The sequence below is a fragment of the Lissotriton vulgaris genome, chromosome 2_1 (assembly GCF_964263255.1).
Source record: "Lissotriton vulgaris chromosome 2_1, aLisVul1.2, whole genome shotgun sequence".
Classification (NCBI taxonomy): domain Eukaryota; kingdom Metazoa; phylum Chordata; class Amphibia; order Caudata; family Salamandridae; genus Lissotriton; species Lissotriton vulgaris.
Window position 1 is genome coordinate 472,246,962 of NC_141687.1, and position 20,629 is coordinate 472,267,590.

The 20,629-nt window shown below is 43.8% G+C and overlaps 1 protein-coding gene across 1 annotated transcript in view; it reads right to left on the minus strand.

Annotated features, from left to right (window-relative positions):
• STAT4 (signal transducer and activator of transcription 4) overlaps nucleotides 1-20,629 on the minus strand; it is an 836,765-nt gene that overhangs the window by 464,806 nt on the left and 351,330 nt on the right. The window contains exons 8-9 of the mRNA XM_086955386.1: nucleotides 8,341-8,492; nucleotides 4,254-4,412 (exon numbers count right to left, since the gene is read on the minus strand). Coding sequence (XP_086811512.1) covers nucleotides 4,254-4,412; nucleotides 8,341-8,492 — 311 coding nt within the window. The remainder of the gene's footprint in view (nucleotides 1-4,253; nucleotides 4,413-8,340; nucleotides 8,493-20,629) is intronic.

Here is a 20,629-nt window from a genome sequence, read left to right on the forward strand (position 1 = left end):
CTTGAAAGGTGTATACAAAAAAATGTGCGGAGGGGAGAAAGTACCTCACACATGCATCACTGTAGGAGCTGCTGGTAGGTACTCACCAGTTTGCCCACGTTTCTCATCATCTGTAACTTTCTTACCCGAGAAAAGAAAAAGGAAAAAGTATCCAGTGTAAATCACAAGAGGTGAAGAAACAATTAAAAAAAGAATATGCACAAAAGTGTGTATCTAAACAAGATCCCGTAATGTGAGAAACAACTTTTCTCAAACTAAAATTGAGTAAAGACTCACATGTATAAGACACTAATTTTATTCCATGTAGTGAGCCTACTCAAGGTTAAAAACAAACTGCATGTTTCAGACCACTTTAGGATGGGCCAACATGTTTTAATGCCAAGCTTTTGTTACGGCAATTTCATCAGGGCTCGGGCCAGAATTCACCTCACTGGATTTCAACTTTAAACCATGGGCGACAGGTGGTAGCTCACACTGACTCCCCACCAATTATGGGGGTATCCTACAATCACAAGTTCCTCAGCGGCACAATCTGTGACGGTTCGTATACCGCATTTATGCGTGTATACCCCTGTATCTCGGTAACAACCAAGACCACAACTGTGTCTGTGTGTTTGTGTGTAAGGAGTGTGTTGCATAGTAAATGGATCCTGTGGCTGAGTGGAAAAGACTGAAGAAGGTGACCAAGGACACTCTGATGTACCTACAAAGGATCTTTGTGAATGAGATTTCAGTGGGATGGGTATGCTCAGACGTGAGTCCCATGCTCTCCACACCACTGGAGTCAAGCTATCCTGGCTGAAGACGGCTGATAGCCAGAAACTGGTCCTAGGATGCTTGATTCCGGTCCAGGAAAGACATGGCTTGGCAGTTCGGTCTGGACTGTTCCCATGAGGCACAGGGTCAAGGCTGATTTGCAAATGCCATGTCTGAACTGGGGTGGTGTGGAGTGCAAAAAACGATGGATTTAGGCCCAGATCTCTGTACTGGGGTGAATGTATGACATTGTTCTGCATTCTGTCCATCAATTGTTGTTTTTGCATTTGTCACCCTGAGTGGGATGGGTATGCTCTGACGTGAGTCCCATGCTCTCCACACCACTGGAGTCAAGCTATCCTGGCTGAAGACGGCTGAAGAAACCGGTCCTAGGGTGCTTGATTCCAACCAAGGAAAGACATGGCTTGGCAGTTCGGGCGGGACTGTTCCCATGAGGCACAGGGTCAAGGCTGATTTGCATATGGCCATGTCTGAACTGGGGTGGTGTAGAGTGCAAAACAACAATGGATTTAGGCCTAGATCTCTGTACTGGGATGAATTTATGACATTGTTCTGCATTCTGTCCATCAATTGTTGTTTTTGCATGAGATTTCAGTGACTGCATAGAGAAACAAAAATGCAAGAAAAGCTGGTTGTCATAGAACACTTCCAAGCTCTCTAGGACAGTCAGCATCCACAATCCTGAAAAAAATTCCCACCATTGATATTGGCCACCTTGGACCGCTACCCAGAAAAACATAGCTGGCTGCTTTATTTTGCCAGTAAGAGCCTTTGAAAACAGTAAGGGAAACAAAGAAGTCCAGATATTAGGGCTCTAAAGATGTTGGGACAGTTTTCACTTATGGCTTTCGAAAGATTGCTGGTGCTCTCTGGCACACAAGTGACAGGAATGCCATAAAAGATCATGTATGGCATGTGTGGGCTGTATGTCAAAATACTGGGGAAGAATATTGGCCTGCAACAATATTACACAATATCTTCAATATTAGTTTACAAAGGGGAATGCAGATTTACTATTTCAATTCCACCTCTTCTTATCTTGATAATATCGTGAAGTTGATATTTTACAATCAATATTGGGATGGTGTCCGTTTTGGATGAGCGTAGAGTCAGGGCTGATAACAAACAGCCTAGTGCCCTGATTCTATTAGATTTGTCAGCAGCATTCAACACGGTCAGCCATAACATTCTGCTGAACCGTCTGTCGAATCTGGGCATTAAGGGGAAAGCACTTCAATGGCTAAGATCTTTCCTGACCGATCAAACTCAGAGAGTGCAATTGGGTGATCAGGTGTCGAACCTGGCTCATTGAGTTGTGGAGTTCCTCAGGGCTCCGCATTGTCACCACTCCTCTTCAATATCTATTTGCAGCCCTTGATGGAGGCCTTAACACGCAGAGACTACCAGGTTTTTAATTACGCTGATGACACCCAACTCCTGGTCCGGCTCGACAACACTGGCCAGAGACAAGAATCAGTAAAAAACCTACTTAGGTTTACTGTTAACTGGATTGCAGCCAATTCCTTGAAAGCCAACCTGGATAAAGCCAAGGTGCTCATTATTCCAACCCTAAATAGCCCTTGGTGTGATCTTTTTTGGCCCCCAGAACTGGGTGTGGTCCCAACTCCGGGGCCAGTTGTAAAAAGCCTGGGATTGAAAATTGAGTCGGATCTGTCTATGGCTGGCCAGGTCTCTTCGGTTATGGGCATCTGCACGGGCCTACTCAGGCAGCTGTGGAAACTTGTTCCTCTCCTCTCTTCTTCTGCATTACAAGCCATTGTCTCTGCCATTGTCATCTCTCGGGTAGATTACAGTAATGCCCTCTATTCGGGCATTTCCCAGAAGTTCCTTAGGAGACTGCAAGTTGTGCAAAATGCGGCTAGGCTCATCTTTAGACTCCCCAGGAGAACGAGAGTCACTCCATTACTACACAAATTGCACTGGCTGCCTGTGGAACAGCGTGTGCAATTCAAAAGTCTTTGTATAGCCCATAAGGCTATTTATGGGACTGCACCTAAAGATCGAGTGCAAAAGTACGTGCCCGGTAGAGCTTTACGCTCTTCCGAGGCAGTTAGACTGGCCTCTCCTAGGTATAATCTTAAAACCAAAGGGGGCAGAGCTTTCTCAGTCCACCTTCCACAGATCTGGAATGATCTGCCAGAGTTTCTGCGAAAGGAATCGGCTCTGCTCTCCTTCAGAAAGTTTTTCAAGACCCACCTGTTCAGAGAAACATTAGTATCGGGGTAGTGCCGTCCCGCTGCCTTTAGACCCGGTGACACTAGCGATCTGTGCCTTTTCTGGAACGCGCTTAGAGACTAGTGGTGATTTGCGCTATATAAAAATAAAATAACATAACGTAACGTACCCACATATGTATGCAACACTTGTGCTATGTTGTAGCCGTGGAAGCCCTAGATAACAAAGTAAGTGTTGAGCCTTATGGTGGAACCATGCACTCAAGTACCAGTCTCAATGTATGACCAATGTTGTGGTTGTGGAGTTGTGAAAGGGTGGTGACTGCAGCATAAGGTGAAGGATTCCTTCCTAATGCTATCAGGTAGCCATGAGGATATAGAAGGGTTTCCTGTGTGATGGGATTTTCTCCAGATCTGATGATGTCAGGTATCAGTAGTTGTCAGAACTGAAAACTATCCTTGAGATGTCACTGTAAGCAAGTCTGAAGATATTGAGAAAAGCCTAGCCATTGAATTTGAAACAAATATATTGTAGTGTTAGCCATAGATTGCAGCACTAGTATTATTCAGCAAGATGATGCCACATCACTAGCATTATAAGTTGCAAAATGTGCTAGAGATTTGGACAGATATCTAGCAAGTTGAATGTCCATAATAAAAATCAATGAACATGTCCCGAGGTTTTATGTACCTATAAGACCTCTACGGAGTCATTACCATACTACAATTGGTCTGGTGTTTCCTGAAATTATTGAGTCCAGAAGCATAAACCCCGAATTTCCCAGGTTCAAATATACACCTGTTAAATTTGTGGCTGGCGAGGATTTGGGTAAAATGACAGCCTGGCCCCATCCTTCTCGAGCCCCACAGTGGAAAAAGCTCTTCCCATTCTCAACATGCTTTCCTTGGATGTACCACCCCAACCCTCTGAACCGCAGCAATTCCGCCAATTCCATGTAGCTCCAGCTGTGCGCAGGTGGTAATGGTATCGGAATAGAGTTGGTTTTTTGGGCCCGGAAGCAGGTCTGACATGTAGAAATGGGCCTGGTAACCCTGGGTATGCATGTTATATTTATGCATATGGTATTTCTATTCCTCATTATCATCCAGAATCAGGCATTTTGGGCCATCATCTCACCAAACCAAATAATGGGCAGCCCCTAACCAGGCCCATTAGGGCTGCAAGAAAAGCTAGGCAAGTAAAACAAATGGTGTTTTTACCTAATTCTGACACAGAGTGACATGCAGATAACACAATGGAAGCCATCCTTCTCAAGTTACCTTCGGAAGAGGCTGACGATTAGGAAATTGACGCGGTCCTCCAACAGGGGCTTCTGCAGTGGGATAGGGTCCCCTTCATAGGTAATCTTGTTCAGCAGCTCTTCTAACTTTTCCAGTTGCCGCCTCACTTGAAACAGACTCTCGGCCAGCAGAGTAAACCTACAGAAAGGTGTGCGACATAGTGTTTCGTTTTAACAATTAATTTAATAATATTATAAGTATTTTGTATACTACACTCTGGTGAAACAATACATTGAAAATATTCTTGGCCCAGGCATCATGTGACTTATATTAAATCTAAGTTCAACGGATGAAAATGTTGGTTCACCAGGCACACGTGATGTTGATGTAACCTAAAGTTTTGGGTCATTTCCATAGATTGAATTTTACACACCATTAAGAGCTGACCTGGAACTTCAAGGGGCCTAAAGTCTAGATGACATCAACGTCCTGCAATTAATTTGGTAATTTTTATTAACCAATTTTATTTGGACACTTCCTAACTTGATGATTGATCCACTGGTCCCCCCATCAGATTATAATGAGTCTTTTAACAACAGTCTTCCATGCGTATTAGTGAGCGAGTGAGAATGTTTGTATAGCTCACTTCTACAAGCATGGAGACATCTAAAATAACGTGTGCTGTCAATGTTTAACTAAAGATTACTTATCACCATTAATGTGTTTGTAGAAACATCCATTACAGCACAGTCATTACAACGCACTACCTTTTCAACGCAGCGGTTACAATGCAACAGCCTTCACATAGCATACATTACAACGCATGCCACTACAACACATTTCATTCAACATCTCCTGAGTCACTAGGCAAGGATATCCACTCTCTCCTCTTCTCTTTCATATATACATGGAGGTGCTTGCCCAATCCCTCAGGATGGATCCACAAGTTATACCCTTTGTCTCCCAGGGATTCAGGAACAAGATCGCCCTGTACACAGACAACCTCATAGTTTATAATGCTGATCAGGCCAAGACCATCCCAAGACTGGAGGAGTTACATGACGAGTTTGGGACTTTTTCTGGGAATAGCAGAAATGAGGCCAAATCTGGGATCATCTGTAGGAATGTACAATATTTCGGCAGGGAAGTCAAAACCGAACTTAAATACCTGGGTGCCTCCATAGTCCAGTTTTTTAATAAAATCCCAGACCATAATCTGGGGAAAGTGATTAAAAGTATTGATCAACTATTGGCTAAATGAAGAAATTGACCTCTAACAATATATGGGGGTGTCAACTTTGTTAAAATGTTTATCTGCCAAAGCTGACATATCTGTTCAACAGTAGTCCCCTTTCATTCCCTAAAAAACGTACATCAAAATTTCAATGGAAGATTCGGAAAAGGAAGCTTAGCATTGCCTGCTCTTAGAATATACTGCAATGCTTTCAATTTAAGAGCTGGGGGATGCTTTTGGCCTCCCTATACACTTCGACCTGTAGCATGTTGTTGAATGCGATGACTAGCAACTTGGGAACAGCCAAGTTCCTGTACAGGTTTGGGGCCCCAAAATACTTTTCAAAAGTATCTGAGACTGAAGCTCGGCCCTGTTATGCCAGGGGGAACTGACAAAGCTATACCACAGGATCCTAAAGGCACCAGTACACATACTCAGATACCAGCTGAGGTTAGTTTTCAAGGTGGAAGGTTCAGCATGGCACGCCAGCCTGGGCCGAGCCATAAACACCCTGAGGATAGAGGAAGCAAGTTTACAACTACCACAAATTCCTTTTTCTGCCTGGAAGAAAGCAGTGAAGAAACAGGTTCTGGAAACATCGTTCACTCAAGACATCAAAGCCCTCCTCCCTAAATGCCTTCTGTGAATACCGAAAGTCTTAAAGTTAGGATATTTCTCCATTTAGGAGCGGTGAAGTTAGGACTCCTAACTTTAGGACTCTTAAACTGAGAAAAATCCTAACTTTAAGACTTTCGGTATTCACAGAAAGCATTTAGGAGTCCTAAAGTTAGGACTCCTAACTTCCTTGAATACCGAAATGAGTAAGTGCCTTCTGTGAATACCAAAATGAGTAAGTGCCTTCTGTGAATACCAAAATGGTAGTAAGTTTAGGATTTTGTCTTAAGTTAGTTCTGTGAATCGGGCCATAAATTAGCCAATGAAGGCCAGCTCAGTTACCTGGGCAACAACAGAAGAGTTCAATAAGGGTGAAAGCTCAGCCCTTAACTGTGATTGGCTGCAGCAACCCCGCCCCAGTTTCATTGTCTCTGGAGAGAGCTTAGCTTTAGAGAAATTAATGTGCGCCAGTGCATCCATGAAGCAGAGAAATACATCACTCGGTTTATTTGCTTAGCTAATTGCTTGATAATCTCCAATCCAAGCAGTGATACAAAGATTGTAGCAACATATCTAATTCTAACTTCAGATGTACGACACTTGAGAGTTGCTGAAGTTTCCATATTAACTACTCGATCTACACACATCAAACTCAATCTGCAGCCCCTCCCTCAAGTCCTACTTGTCTGTGAAAACTCACTTTCTCTCTCACACAATCTGGAATGAAAACAGAGAGAAAATGCCTGAAATAGGATGCTTTAAAAACCTATTAATGCTGCTGTAAAACTTAAAGTATGCTGATATGAATGTAAAATGTGAAATAAAAGCACTTATTGTGACTCTTTAAAAATGTCTGCCATCTCGGAAGGTTGCACACCAGAACAGCAAAGGTGGCCTGAATTTAGACACAACTTCTCCTGTGTGGTTTAATCTGGACAATACTGAAGGCCTCCAGCCTTGGTTGGTGCTCTTTGGGGCCTGAGTTGCTGGGCTACATTTCAGCTGATCAGGCCGAATTGTTGTACCAGTTGCAATGTTGCAATCGTTAACAATCTCAAGGCATGCTGCTACAGAGCCTCTGGATCATTTTGCAGTCAAACACTCCTGGAGCTGCCTCTGCCCTCTTTTAGGCCAGGTGTGGCAAGGGCAGTGCCAGGGGTTGCAGTTGCGACCTCTGATGACCCCCAAATTACATCCATGCTGCCAGCAAGGTCATCAGGACTGGACTTGCCTACCGGGCATCAGGTGTTTGCCTGGCAGGGGTGGGTCCGGTTTTGGAGCAGCGGGGTCCCGTTTTGCTACTGGCGATGCTGCAATATCGCCCCCCAGTAACAAGAGCAGCAGTGCTGGGGTCGGGTTTTGTTAAGCAGCTGTGCTTGACACTTAACATCAGCAACCCTGCCCCAACCCCCTCCCCCCAGGGGCCGGCCCAACAAAATTGCCAGGGCTGCTTTGAGTTCCCAGATCAGCCCTGAAGGTAATGGTTGATGAAAAGTGTGTTTGGGAGTAAAGGACCTTTGTGATATGTCATTTAAGCATACACAAAATACAAATGTTTTCAATTCTGTATTTGCAAAACAGAACCATTACTTGATTGTATGACTTTGCGGCCAGCAATATGGTTGTTAAAAAAATGGACTGAGGTTGTGAGACATTTGTAAAACAACCATTAAAAAAGTACCGTTACCTAAACAATAAAAACAATGCTGAAAACCGAGCTAACCTTTACTGTGGAGATGTGAGCACTGAGCACTAAACTGTAGTGCCACCGGTGACATTTAAAAGAAGGCACCTCACCAATACCCCCCCTTGCCCCCCCCCCCAGTGATCCTTTTAGTAGGTAAGGGTCTAATTAACTTAAACAACATTTAAAATGGCCGTAGATAAAACTACAAACTCTAGTGAAGGATTCCCTGTACTCAATATTCATTCTCATATTGGAACGGAGGTAGAATTCAGTACTGTAAATTAGCATGAACCTTTCTTTTTAAATCTGTTCCGTATTGGTATTTTGACTGATTGTCCATGTTGAACACTGCTTCAGACACAAAATGCAACAGAAGTGTGTAAGATGTCTATCATTTTCTGTCACATATGTGCAAATAAAAAGGCAGGCTAGACGAATGACGCTGGCCCCTCCTTCTTCAAAAGTGAAACGTCCAATGTCCTGTGCACTAAACTAAACTAAACTAAACTAAACTGAACTGAACTGAACTCAACTCAACTCAACTCAACTCAACTCAACTCAACTAAGCTAAACTGAACTTCTCTTCTTACCAGTTTTGGAACTGATCCAGTCCAGAGTGAAGCGGTCCACCTATGCAGGCAATTTGCTGCCGCCGTTTCCAGTCTTTGAGCTCTTCACTTAGCAGACCCTCCATCAAAACATCCACCTCGTTAATTATCTGTGTCAGTTTGGTTAGCACTTCCTGTAGAAGTCGAAAAATTAAAAAGGAAAAGCTGTAAGAAATAAAGGGAATATTATGCATACAGTGCATGTGACACAACAGGACAGGGATCTAGCATGGAATCTAGAAAAAACAAGTTACATGACTCAAAACACATTTTGCAAGCTTATGATCAGCAAAGCGGATTCCTGTACTGACTGGATCATTGGCTGGTATTGCCTGTGCTGCTTGTATTGACATACGTATCTGTGTGTTATCCTGAAGGTATAATGTAGTGTTGTTTTATGAACAATAAAGACATTAATTCATTGATCGATTTATATGTACAATGTATATCCAAAATGTATACACATTTATTAAAAGTCTTTTATTTCAGAAATATGGTGTACATGTTGAAGAAGGAAAAGGATATAAGGAATAACAGACAGGAAAATAAAGAGCACATTGCAGTTTTAGGAGTAAAGATTATACAGCCTCTGGAAGTATATAAACATTCTTTGCAGGGCCCAGTCCAACCATTCACTGTAGGCAAAAAGTACATTTAATTTGATTTACATTTCCAGTTATATAAAGGCAGGCTTTAACCCTCCATTTGAGGCTTCTGAGCTGATACTTTTTAAACCAGCAATACGAGGTAGTTACTCATCTTCACAAAGACAAGAAAAGCAGTGATGCAACAAGCTTCACTCAGGTAACAATTTCCTCCTATAAAACCTTTACATGCGTACGAGGTACAAAAAGATGAAGTAACCTCCACACCGCCAAGTGGCAAGTGATTCAAGAAACAATAAATTTGCAAGTCTCACAGGAGACCAATATAATCCTCAAAGAAAATTTGGCAAATCAATCTTAGAAGGTTTGTTGAGAATACCAAACACCTTCTCAACAATTTCCTGACTCTGGTCGGAGTGATTCCTTTCACAAAGCAGCTAACTCTGCTACAATTGATGCTTTAATCCAGGAGTGATCAGTGCAGGTAAGAGCGTTGGGGCAGGGATTGTCGTGTAGTTCCTATAAACTATACAGAATCTGCGCGTTTGGACAGAATACACTGTACGTTTGGTGTCAGACTGATTCTGAACACCCTCACCGAGTATGTTGGCCTCTTGTATCAGCTAGCTCTCAGTGTCAATAGATTCTCCTCTTACCAAGGAGAGAATAGTTCTTGGCAACCATCAAACATGACAACACTGATCCCTCAGGACTGTGGAAACAATATACTACTTTTCGCTCAGTCACTCGTGCTTACTTAGTCCATCTTAGAGAGGTACACAGAATAAACAGTTGGGCGTTTTTCAATAAGTATTTATTGAGCAGTTGTTATTCTAGTGTAAAATAGTTGAGCGACCACAATCGTTAGACAGTAAAATATATAAATGATTAGCAGTATTACAAAAGTAAAAGGATGGTATAACGCTACCATCTAGCAGTAAACATGAACACAAACGAGTATATAAAATACATGATAATAAAAAGATGCGTACTCCTACGATGCCTCCCTAACTAGATGTACCTAGGTGTACCTAGCATGTGTGTAGGTGTTGAGCCAAAACCAAAAATCCCTCTTGGATAAAGTCAACCACATTACCTGAAGTGAGAGACTGTGGGTCCCCGCCCTGGTCTCGAGTTGGACACCCCACGAGGGATGTTTTTAGACTACTGCAAGCTGGAGTGTCTGCATGCAGGAACCTCAGCGTCTCTGGTCAGTGTGTCAGTCGGGAAGCCCTAATCTCCTCTTTCTATCTTAGCAAGATGTGATGTATACATAACCATAGGTCTCCCCAAGGTTCTATCTCGCTGTATGGATGTATGACGTTAAAACGCATACTTTTACATCGCATACCATTACAACACGACTTTTACAACGCAGGATCCTTTACAACGCATGTCATTACATAGCAGATGCTATTACACAGCATGCCATTACAACGTAAGTATAGGTAAGTATATCTTTTTTTTTAATTGTAATTAATAAATATTTAATTAATTTAATAATTTATTTTAATTAATTTAATTTATTTAAAGTAGTTTTTTGAAAACACTTAACCCTTAAAATACCCCTGTGCCCCTATACCCAAAACCTATCCCTAATCTCTAAAGCTACTCCTGTTCCCCAAAACCCAAACCTAGCCCTGAACCCTAAAAATACCCCTGTACCCCATAACCCAAACCTAGCTCTGAACCCTAAAAATACCCCTGTACCCCAAAACCCAAACCTAGCCCTGAACCCTAAAAATACCCCTGTACCCCATAACCCAAACCTAGCCCTGAACCCTAAAAATACCCCTGTACCCCATAACCCAAACCTAGCCCTGAACCCTAAAAATACCCCTGAACCCCATAACCCAAACCTAGCACTGAACCCTATTAGTACCCCTCTACCCCATAACCCAAACCTAGCCCTGAACCCTAAAAATACCCCTGTACCCCATAACCCAAACCTAGCCCTGAACCCTAAAAATACACCTGTACCCCATAACCCAAACCTAGCCCTGAAACCTAAAAATACCCCTGTACCCAATAACCCAAACCTAGCCCTGAAACCTAAAAATACCCCTGTACCCCATAACCCAAACCTGTAAAGGTAGTGCGTTGTAAAAGTTGCGTTGTAAGTGTTGTTTCCCGGTCAGATCCTGTGTTAGGGCCACGTTCTGGCCCCGAGACTTAGCCTCCTGGGATCCCCCCACCTGTTGAAGCACCCGGTTCACAGAGGGCCCAACTGCACCAGGGCTTTTTTCTACTGGTGGGCTTGCCTCCCAGATGTATGATCCTGCTAGGCCCATCCAGCCATGGGCTAGCTAGCTGTCTCAGCGATACTCCATTGCGGAGTCAAGGGATGGTGAGCATTGTAGAGGGTCCCACCTCTGTGCAGAGATGACAGGTTGTAGGTTCGGAATTTTCTAACACGGGTCTGGAGGTGCTTGGAATATCAGCAGGAGAGGGACTCCCCCAATCCTTATTCCGGCATCACCACTAGCTCCGGACTCTATGAGCCTACCAGCGAATACCAGGACCTCCCACGCTGTAAATTGTCCCCCTTGGGCTCCCTGTGTCGTCTAGGGCTTGCTGCTGTGTGTTGGCCCCAATGGGACTCCAATGGAGCTCTGGGGGGGAAGGCTCACACACTTCAAGCTGGTCTTCCTCTCCCCTTCCCTGAAGAGGCCGTCAGGATGGCACCAACCCCTACAATCAAACCTCTCTTCCCTGTGTCAATAGGGTGGGAACTTATTTACATTATTTTAATTTAATTTAATGTCAATTACTTTTTTGTTAAAGATTTGATTGTTTAATAATTATGTAAATTGTTTAATTATTATTTTTTCTTTACCTTTAATTTGTGAATTTTTATTTTCAAATTGATGTTAGTAATTTATATTTTAGTAGCGGTTGTTTGGTTTTTTGGTGAAAAGGGTGGGAAGTTTAACTTTATTAAATTAGAATTAATTTAAATGCTCGTCATGTGTTTATTGTCCAATTAAATATTTAATTGATTAATATTTTAAATTTTATTTATTTAATAGCTTTTTAATGTATTTAAGTTTAATTTGTAAATTATAATCTATATTGTAATGTTTATACTTTTGCTGGTAAATATTGTATTTTTATAGTTGGTTGTTGGGTTTGTGGAGGAATAAGATGGAGAGTTATTGAAATTATACATTTTTATATTGTGTTATTTTTAATTTTATTTACAATTAATTATGAATTTATATTTCAGTTTTTATTAAATGATTTGTTTGATTTTATTTAATCTGAAGTTGATTGTTACGTTTTAGTATTAATATTTGTAAATTAAATAAATGATTACAACCTTAACATTACATAATTTTCAACAAATAAACAATTTGAAATACATTACTTTTTAAAGTCGATATTTGTTTGAAAAAATATCCATATTCTTATTTGGTTCTGGTCGATATTCTTTTCCACAATATTTGTGTCACAATATTTTGGTTGTTCCCATTACTAGTATAGAAACATGGCATCATGTAATATGTATGATATTATATGTTTGTCTTTTGATATATTTCTACATTACATTTTGTCGAACAATCATGTTTAGGTTGAGTAATATGCGTAATACAGATAATAATAATCTTTATGTCTATACTGAAACCTGTGTAAGGTTTTCGGGAAAAAATGGGCATTCTGTGATTTATTGAAACAAGTTGCAACTTTACAGTAAAGGGTACTCTTTGATTAACCTTAACAAATCACCCGGTAGGTACTGAGGAGAGCCACACTGCTCCTGAGTTAGGGGTCTATTTGTTGTACTGAGGATGTGTCTGTTACAACCCTGAAGGACTGGGTTTTTCTAAGACCCAGCGGTGCCAGGGATAACACCTGAAACCTTCGTGGGTAACCTGTTCCGGCATAGAAATGACAGAGACACGGGACACTTCCTTCGGCGTCAAAGATTCGAGGTTTATTACTGCAGGGAACACAGAAGTCACAAGAAGTACAACACGTGTAGGTTCTAGGAGACTGCTTTAAATTGTATCTGTGGATCGCTCTTTTTATGCAGTTTTTCTTCATAGGATATCATGACAAACAAAAGATTACAACCTGGTTCCCACCGTAAATGTCATAGGGGGTCGCTTTCATGTATTCAGGGCCCGGAACATAATTACAGTAGCATTTGGCAGTTCCCAACTGTAAAAGTACATCTTCCCACCACTAGTACATTCCGTTCAGCTGTAAACGAATCAAGGAAGAGACAGAAACAGGTGCAGAGGAAGACGAGGATAGCGAACAGATCGAAGAGGGTGTAAAAGGGGGTGGTATCAGGAAACACGATTGCAGGGATCAAAGGAGACGTGCCTAATGAATGCACAACTGGAACAATAGAACGGCACGGCAAGATGAGCCTCGAGCGGGGCCATCTGCCTTACAGTGTCATCCCCCTCATCATAAAGACACCCTCAAAGGAACACGTGTCTCCCGCAAGAGTTTGGGAATCCCAGGGTCACGAAGCAAACAGCGTCAGTTCGCTGGCTACTTGAGGGCAAGAAACAAAATGGATGCCATATCTAAAATGGAACCCGTGGGTTCAAATGAAGAAACCCACGAAACACACGAACGGTTTAGGCTAGCACAGCGAAAACGCGTACACCCACTGAACTCGTCATTTGCGGTTCATAGATACCAGACTCGACCATATACGGGCGAGTCGAAAAACACCACTTACGATTGTCACGGAACCTCAGACGCTCCTTTTGCCCTCATGTAGGCAAGCACTAGTCGAAATCAGAATCGACTTCGATATTCATCAGGCCATCCAGATCCTGCTGCAACATTATTCTATCCATCAGCGTCTCCTTGGTAACAGGCGGCCGCCTTATACAAGTCGTAGCACAGAGGCCACATAAGGCAGGACCACACTGCACACAAAGACAACACGTGAACAGGAATGCTGCAACAGCCCCAATGATCATCAGAATTTTCCAACCCCAAGTCGACATCAGGCCCCAAAACCACCCTAGTAGCGTCCAATCCCCTACGTCCACGTGTATGGACTCGGAGATCTTATGCAACTTCGAGATGGCTTGATAGACAGTCGGAGCGTTGTCAGGAATGAAAATACAACAACTCGAATGGATCACCTTACATACTCCACCTCTATCTGCTAAGACGACGTCTAAAACCATACTATTTTGAGTTGTCTATCACCCACTAACACACTATACTCAGCCTCACTCAGATCCCTATAGGCTCGCACCTCTTCCTCTGGGATAAGCGATGGATCAAAGATATCCCTATCTAAATCAGCAATCGCTATTGCCAAAGACTTATGGTACGGGCCGGGACCAAAGTGTGGAGAACGTGGCTCTCGATTGGGGTAAGAATCTAGTGCGCTACGAAACATTGTTTGGAATGCTCGAGCTGAACCCTGGGAACTGTAGGGAAGGACCAAGTACGGAATTCCCTTATCGGTGGTATGTGGCTTTAACCCACACACCCAACAATTGGTAGTGTTCATCACCAACTGATGCTGATGAAGGAGCTGAACGAAGGAATTGTTCATAAATTCCACACGTCTAACCTGCTCGTGTTGAGGTAGGATATGGAAGGAGTGAGGAGAAACAGTGGAGATAGGTTTAGGTTCAGAAGAAGGGGTAGGTGAGGCAGAAGGCAACAATGACTGTATCATGTAATACACCCCACCCACCAATAACGAAGAAACAGTTAGGAATAGAAGGAACACCTGAAACATGAAGCATTTAGTATGTGCAACTCTATGCAGTTCGAATCTTTGAGCTTGAGCCTTTTCCAATTCCGACAGCTTCGAGAAAGCCATCCTCTAAAACCGTCTGCAACGTTCTTGACGCACTTCGTTCTGTGTAGCAATAGTCAATCCCCAGGAGTTCCTAGGAATCGACGGTCTCCAACCTAGTGTCAGGACCTACTAACCAGAAGGAAGTACCCGCACGGCCCTACGGTCCACCCGGATGTAAGGTACTTTTAATTAAACAGTATATACAAAATCTCCTAGCTGTGGAAATAAATACACATATGCAGAAAATGACTCAAAATTTACGAAAATTACAGTTATTCAAATATGTTCAAAGTGAACAGTGATAATGGGGTAACGTGAATGTCAGGGGAGGAAGCAAAAATATTCTGTATTAGTCTTTAGTGGTGGATCAGAGAAAATATCTGCTTCTCCCAGGACGAGTCTAATCTTCGAACAATTGGTCAGATGATGAAACAGAATCCTGTCAACCAGACAATAGTTCAGATCTTGAGTCCTCCGATGACAAATGTTCAACAGTATCGTCCGGCTGCACTGAGGTATCTCCCACAGGCTGAGCGTCGCTGAATGGAACAAAGTTCGGCAAAACCTCAACTTCAGACGAAGCGATGCCCTTCCTCACCCACGAGTCCGCTGGCAAAGGTATAGGTACCTTCTTGGTGTGGGTGGGTGCACCCAGTGCTTGCGGCCCTCCAAACGAACAGCAGTTCTCGTGGCAAGGAGCACCTGATAGGGTCCGATGAATCTCGGCTCAAGATTTCGTTTTCGGCCAAAATTCCTCGTAACCACCCAGTCTCCGGGCTGGAGCTGGTGGCCTGGACACTCCGTCTGCGTCGGTAGTGCTTCGAAAACCTGTTGGTGAATTAACCTCAGTTTAGCAGTCAGATCATGAAGATAATCGATCAACATTGGGTACTCAAGATCAGAAAACACACTGGGTCTAGGGACCCCCCAAATGTTGGCAGGACGGCCGAACACAATCTCATATGGGCTAAGCCCTACTCGAGAGTGTAAAGTCGCCCTAGTTGACAGAAGAGCTAAGGGCAAAGTGTCAGGCCACGAGAGACCAGTCGTAGCCTGAATCTTTGCGAGTTTTAGTTTGAGAGTTCCATTGTACCCCTCAACCAAACCTGCTGACTGGGGATGGTTGGCGCTATGGAATTTTTGTGTAATTCCAAGGCCCTTACACACACTCTTCATCACACTCCCCACAAACTCACTTCCGTTATCAGACCATACAATCCGTGGCATTCCATACCGAGGAAAGTATTCCTTCAGTAGGACTTTTGCGGTGGACAGGGCAGTATTGTCTTTAAGAGGGTAGGCTTCAATCCATCGGGAGAATGCGCAAACCACAACTAAAACGTATTTTAAGTTATTGCATCGCTCCATATGGATGAAGTCTAACTGGATCACCTCAAAGGGACATGAAGGAGGAGCAAAATGGCCAGGGGGTGTAGGAGTTCCCTTACCAGGATTGTACATCATACATATCATGCAATCCTTAACCAATCTCTCAGCACATTTAGCAATACCATCATTCTTCCATACGGGGGACAACAACTTACAAATACCCTTCGCACTAATATGTGACAAGCCGTGCGCCATAGTCACAACAGCCAGCACATACGCATCCGGCAACATCCACCTTTTATTCTCGGACAAATCAATCCAACAGCCATTCGCGTCCAGCTTTCCCGTATTCTCTTTCCACTTGGTCTTTTCAGTCTCGGTGGCCTCATTCTGAATCGCTTTCACACTCTCAATAGTGTCTTCACACATACCAGCTTCTACAGGCCACCTTACCGAACTCGTCACATACATTCTAGTTGTAAGGTTTCTTGCAGTCTCCTTAGCAATCTCATCAGCGAACGCATTGCCACGACCAACATCATCCGTCACCTTACGGTGTGCACTACATTTAATGATTGCCACCTGCTTGGGCAATGTAAGTGCATCCAAAAGATCATTCACAAGCTGTCCATGCTGAATCTTCGTACCATGCGATGTCATAAAACCTCTCTCTCTCCACAATTGTCCAAAACTGTGCGCAACACCGAACGCATACTGACTGTCCGTAAACACATTCACCCGTTTCCCTTTCGACAAAACACACGCTCTGGTTAAGGCAATTAACTCCGCTGCCTGTGCAGAATTCTGATTTAATCTCGCAGTCTCCACAACCGTACTCAACGTCACCACAGCATACGCAGTCGTCACATCACCATTCGGCAACTTAAAACACGAACCATCCACATACAAGGTACCATCGGGGTCTTCCAACGGAGTGTTTTTTAGGTCTACACGACCTTTTGTTTCCTCCTCAGTTCGTAAGTAACAGTCGTGGGGTGCTACCTCATCTGATTCCATATTGGTTGGCAACAAAGTCACCGGGTTTAGGACATTGCAGCGCTTTATTTGAATGTGACTTGCCAGAAGCGTCAACTCATAACCAGACAACCGTGCGCTCGTCAGATGTTGAGTTTTCGTACGATTCAAGAGAGTGTCAACTGCGTGCGGAACCATCACCGTAAGCATATTATCCATGACCAATCCTGTTGCTCTCAAACAACTCGGCAATGCTCTAGCTACTGGGTCCAAGGTCGAGGAAAAATATGCACATGGACGCTGCTTACCACCGAATTGTTGCGTCAAAACACTCAACGCACAACCTTCCCTCTCGTGAACGTATAGTGTAAACGGCTTACTGTAGTCAGGAGTACCTAACACAGGAGCCGAACACAACGCATCACGTAGTTCAGAAAAACTTCTCTGACATTCTTCCGTCCATGGCAAAGGAGTTGGAACATCCTTGCACGTGAGGGTTACCAATGGTTTCGCTAGCAATGAAAAATTCGGAATCCATTGCCTGCAGTATGACGTGATAACTAAGAAGGCACGCGCATCTCTCTGAGTTGTTGGCACAGTCATTCGAGCAATCGCTGCAATTCTCTCTGGGGTCAACCTTCTTCCCTCCTTTGACAATAAGTGACCTAGATAGGTTACTTCTTGGCAACAATATTGCAGTTTAGAAGGTGACACCTTGTGATGCAAGTCACATAGATGCTGCAACAACGACACCGTAGCAATTTTGCAAATGTCCTGAGTGTCCGCAGCCACCAATAAGTAATCGACATATTGGATAAAGGCCGCACCAGCCGGCAGCATAAACGCGTCAAGTTGGCTCTTCAAGACTTGGCTGTATATCGATGGACTCTCACAGTAGCCCTGAGGGGCGCGTTTAAACCTAAAGCTGCGCCACCTAGAGAAAAACCGAAAAGGTCCCTACTCTCCTCAGCAATCGGAAAGCTAAAGAAAGCATTCTTCAGATCGATCACTGAGAACCAGGATGCAGATGCTGGAATCAGAGTCAGTAAAGCCGTAATGTCGGGCACCACAGGGAACTGAGGAATCACAATTTTATTCACCTCCCGTAAATCGCTGACAAAATGATAAACAGGAGGCTTAGATGGATCAGTGCGTTTCAAAATGGGCAGCACAGGGCTGTTACACACGTTTCCCCGAGTCTCCTCAATAACATCTTTTTCGATCAAATCGTAGATGATTGCTAACAACGCTCGCTCACCATCAAGGGAGATACGATACTGGGGAATACGTGGTAATCGCACATTGGATTTCAACTAAACAACATAAGGGGAGATGTCAAGCAGGCCCACGTCATTGGGACCTGTTGCCCACAAAGATGCAGGAAGAGAACTCAATTCCGGTGGGAGCTTATCGATGGATAAGTACATAGGAGAGACAACTCTCTCACCCAATGTAAGCTTTACTCCCTCAGGAGAACAATACAGAGTCGCATACAGACGTTTCAGCAAATCCAGGCCCAAAAGATTTTCACCACAACCAGTAGTCAAAATCAAAGGAGCTTGCAGCTCACGAGGCCCAATTGTAAGGGGCAAAGGGCGTGAAACCGGATTGCTAACAGGGGCGCCAGAGAATCCAACGGAAACATTTGTTAAGCCAGACAAAGGTGCGCCAGGGAGTTTCGAATGCATGATGGAACTTTTCGCTGCACCAGTGTCCAACAGAAAAGGCTCAACTACGCCCGAGGTGGCGACTGCGACGTAAGGCCCTCTCTGATCATCCGGAACTGATACCACTCCCTCTCCTTGTCTATGGCTGTCCTAGTAATTACCGTCGTCAGTACCCTGATCGACGTAATAATCATCCACATTGTACTGTGCGGATCTACCTGATGATGATCCACGCTGATCGAAACAATTATTAGAATCAGAGGAATTATTAGAACGGTCATTTTGATTTTGCGTGCCACCACGACCCCTACCTCGTGAAGCCTGTTGAGGACCACGACGACCTCCTCTAGATGAATTACCACTATTTCGATCACCCAAAACTGGACAATCGAATTTCAAATGACCCTCACCCCTACAATAGGCACACTGATTGTACCCAAGCATAGATCTCTGCGAAGAGGAGTCATTCCGCGATTGTGACCTATTTGACTGAGACTGCGATCGATTCCGCTGCTGCGAATCATTCTGATTTGAGCGCGGAGGATACGCTTGTTGCAACAATACTTTCGTTTTGAGCTCTTTCGTCTTTTTGTCCGCACAATCATTTTCCTCTTTCTCTCTATTCTCATAATATTGGGCCGTAGCCAATATCTGAGCAGAAGTGGAAACAGCCCACGCACTCTCTGAATTCTTTAATTTGTTGCTTAGGTCCGGCAACAAATTTGACACAAATTTGTCCACAAACAATCTCTGACCTCCCTCAGTGCCCATATCTTGACCACTATGATCAATGAATGCCTCCTCAAATCTCGTAAAGAAATCAGAGACACTCTCATCCTTCTTTTGCTTGCAAGCGGACAATTTGTCCCAGTTAACTTTCATAGCTGGCATAAGCGTTTTCATAAGGGTGATTATTCTCTGAGGAAGATCGGTAATGAGCTGTTCTGGCTTAGCCCCACCAATTTGTCGGGTATCAGCCGCCACAAGAGCAGGCCAGTCACCACCTAACTCGGCTACATGGTTTTCCTGACGAATTTTCGCCCATACCGGTTGCGGAACGACATTGCCGAACAGCATATAGATGTCGGCAAGATTCATTATCGTAGCATCCACTAGCTGAGACAATTCTTTATAATACCTTGCAGGATTTTTGCGAGGGTCGGGCAAAGTCTGCTTGACCTGCAAAACTTCCGATCGTTTCCACGGAAGATGTATCCACACTCTCTGGAAATGTGGCAGAATAGCAGGATTAACAGTAGCATCACCTGGCATCCATACTGGTGGAACTTCGAGCATGGGGTACTGACCTGGCGTTGCTATCCATTCCTCAGTTTCGTCTTTAAACAATGCTCGAGGCATTATAGCAGGACGAAAAGATAGTAGCTGCTCGACAGCGCGTCGAACATTGCTACCCACCATTATTCCGCTCGCAAACTGAAGCTGAAGGTCAGTTAGGGCAGCCAATACATCATCAGCCGCATCGACTGATATCTCATCGCGTACAAGCTTGCACATTTCTTCGAACACGAATATCTGTGTTGGCTCATTGAATTGAGAAAACGTATCAACTACTACACGTGGAGGATTCTTAAGGGGATATCTAATCCAATTTTTCGCCATATTGTATAGTGTGTCACGTTCCCTACCGCCAGGAAGCTGACTTCGTCTTTGGGGAGCATCAGAACCAGTGGACCCAAGAATCGGTCCAAGAGAAGTGAAGAAGTTAGCAGCAACAGTAGGAACACGACGTCGAGCAGACGAGGTAGAAGAGTAAAGCAAAGGGGTAACAATAGAAGGGTCAGAAACAGAAGGAACAGCAGGAGCAACCACAAGAGGGGAAGTAGCGAGAACAGGAGTATGAGTGGGTATAGACGGAGGAGCAGTAGGAACAGGAGCAGGTAGAGGAACAG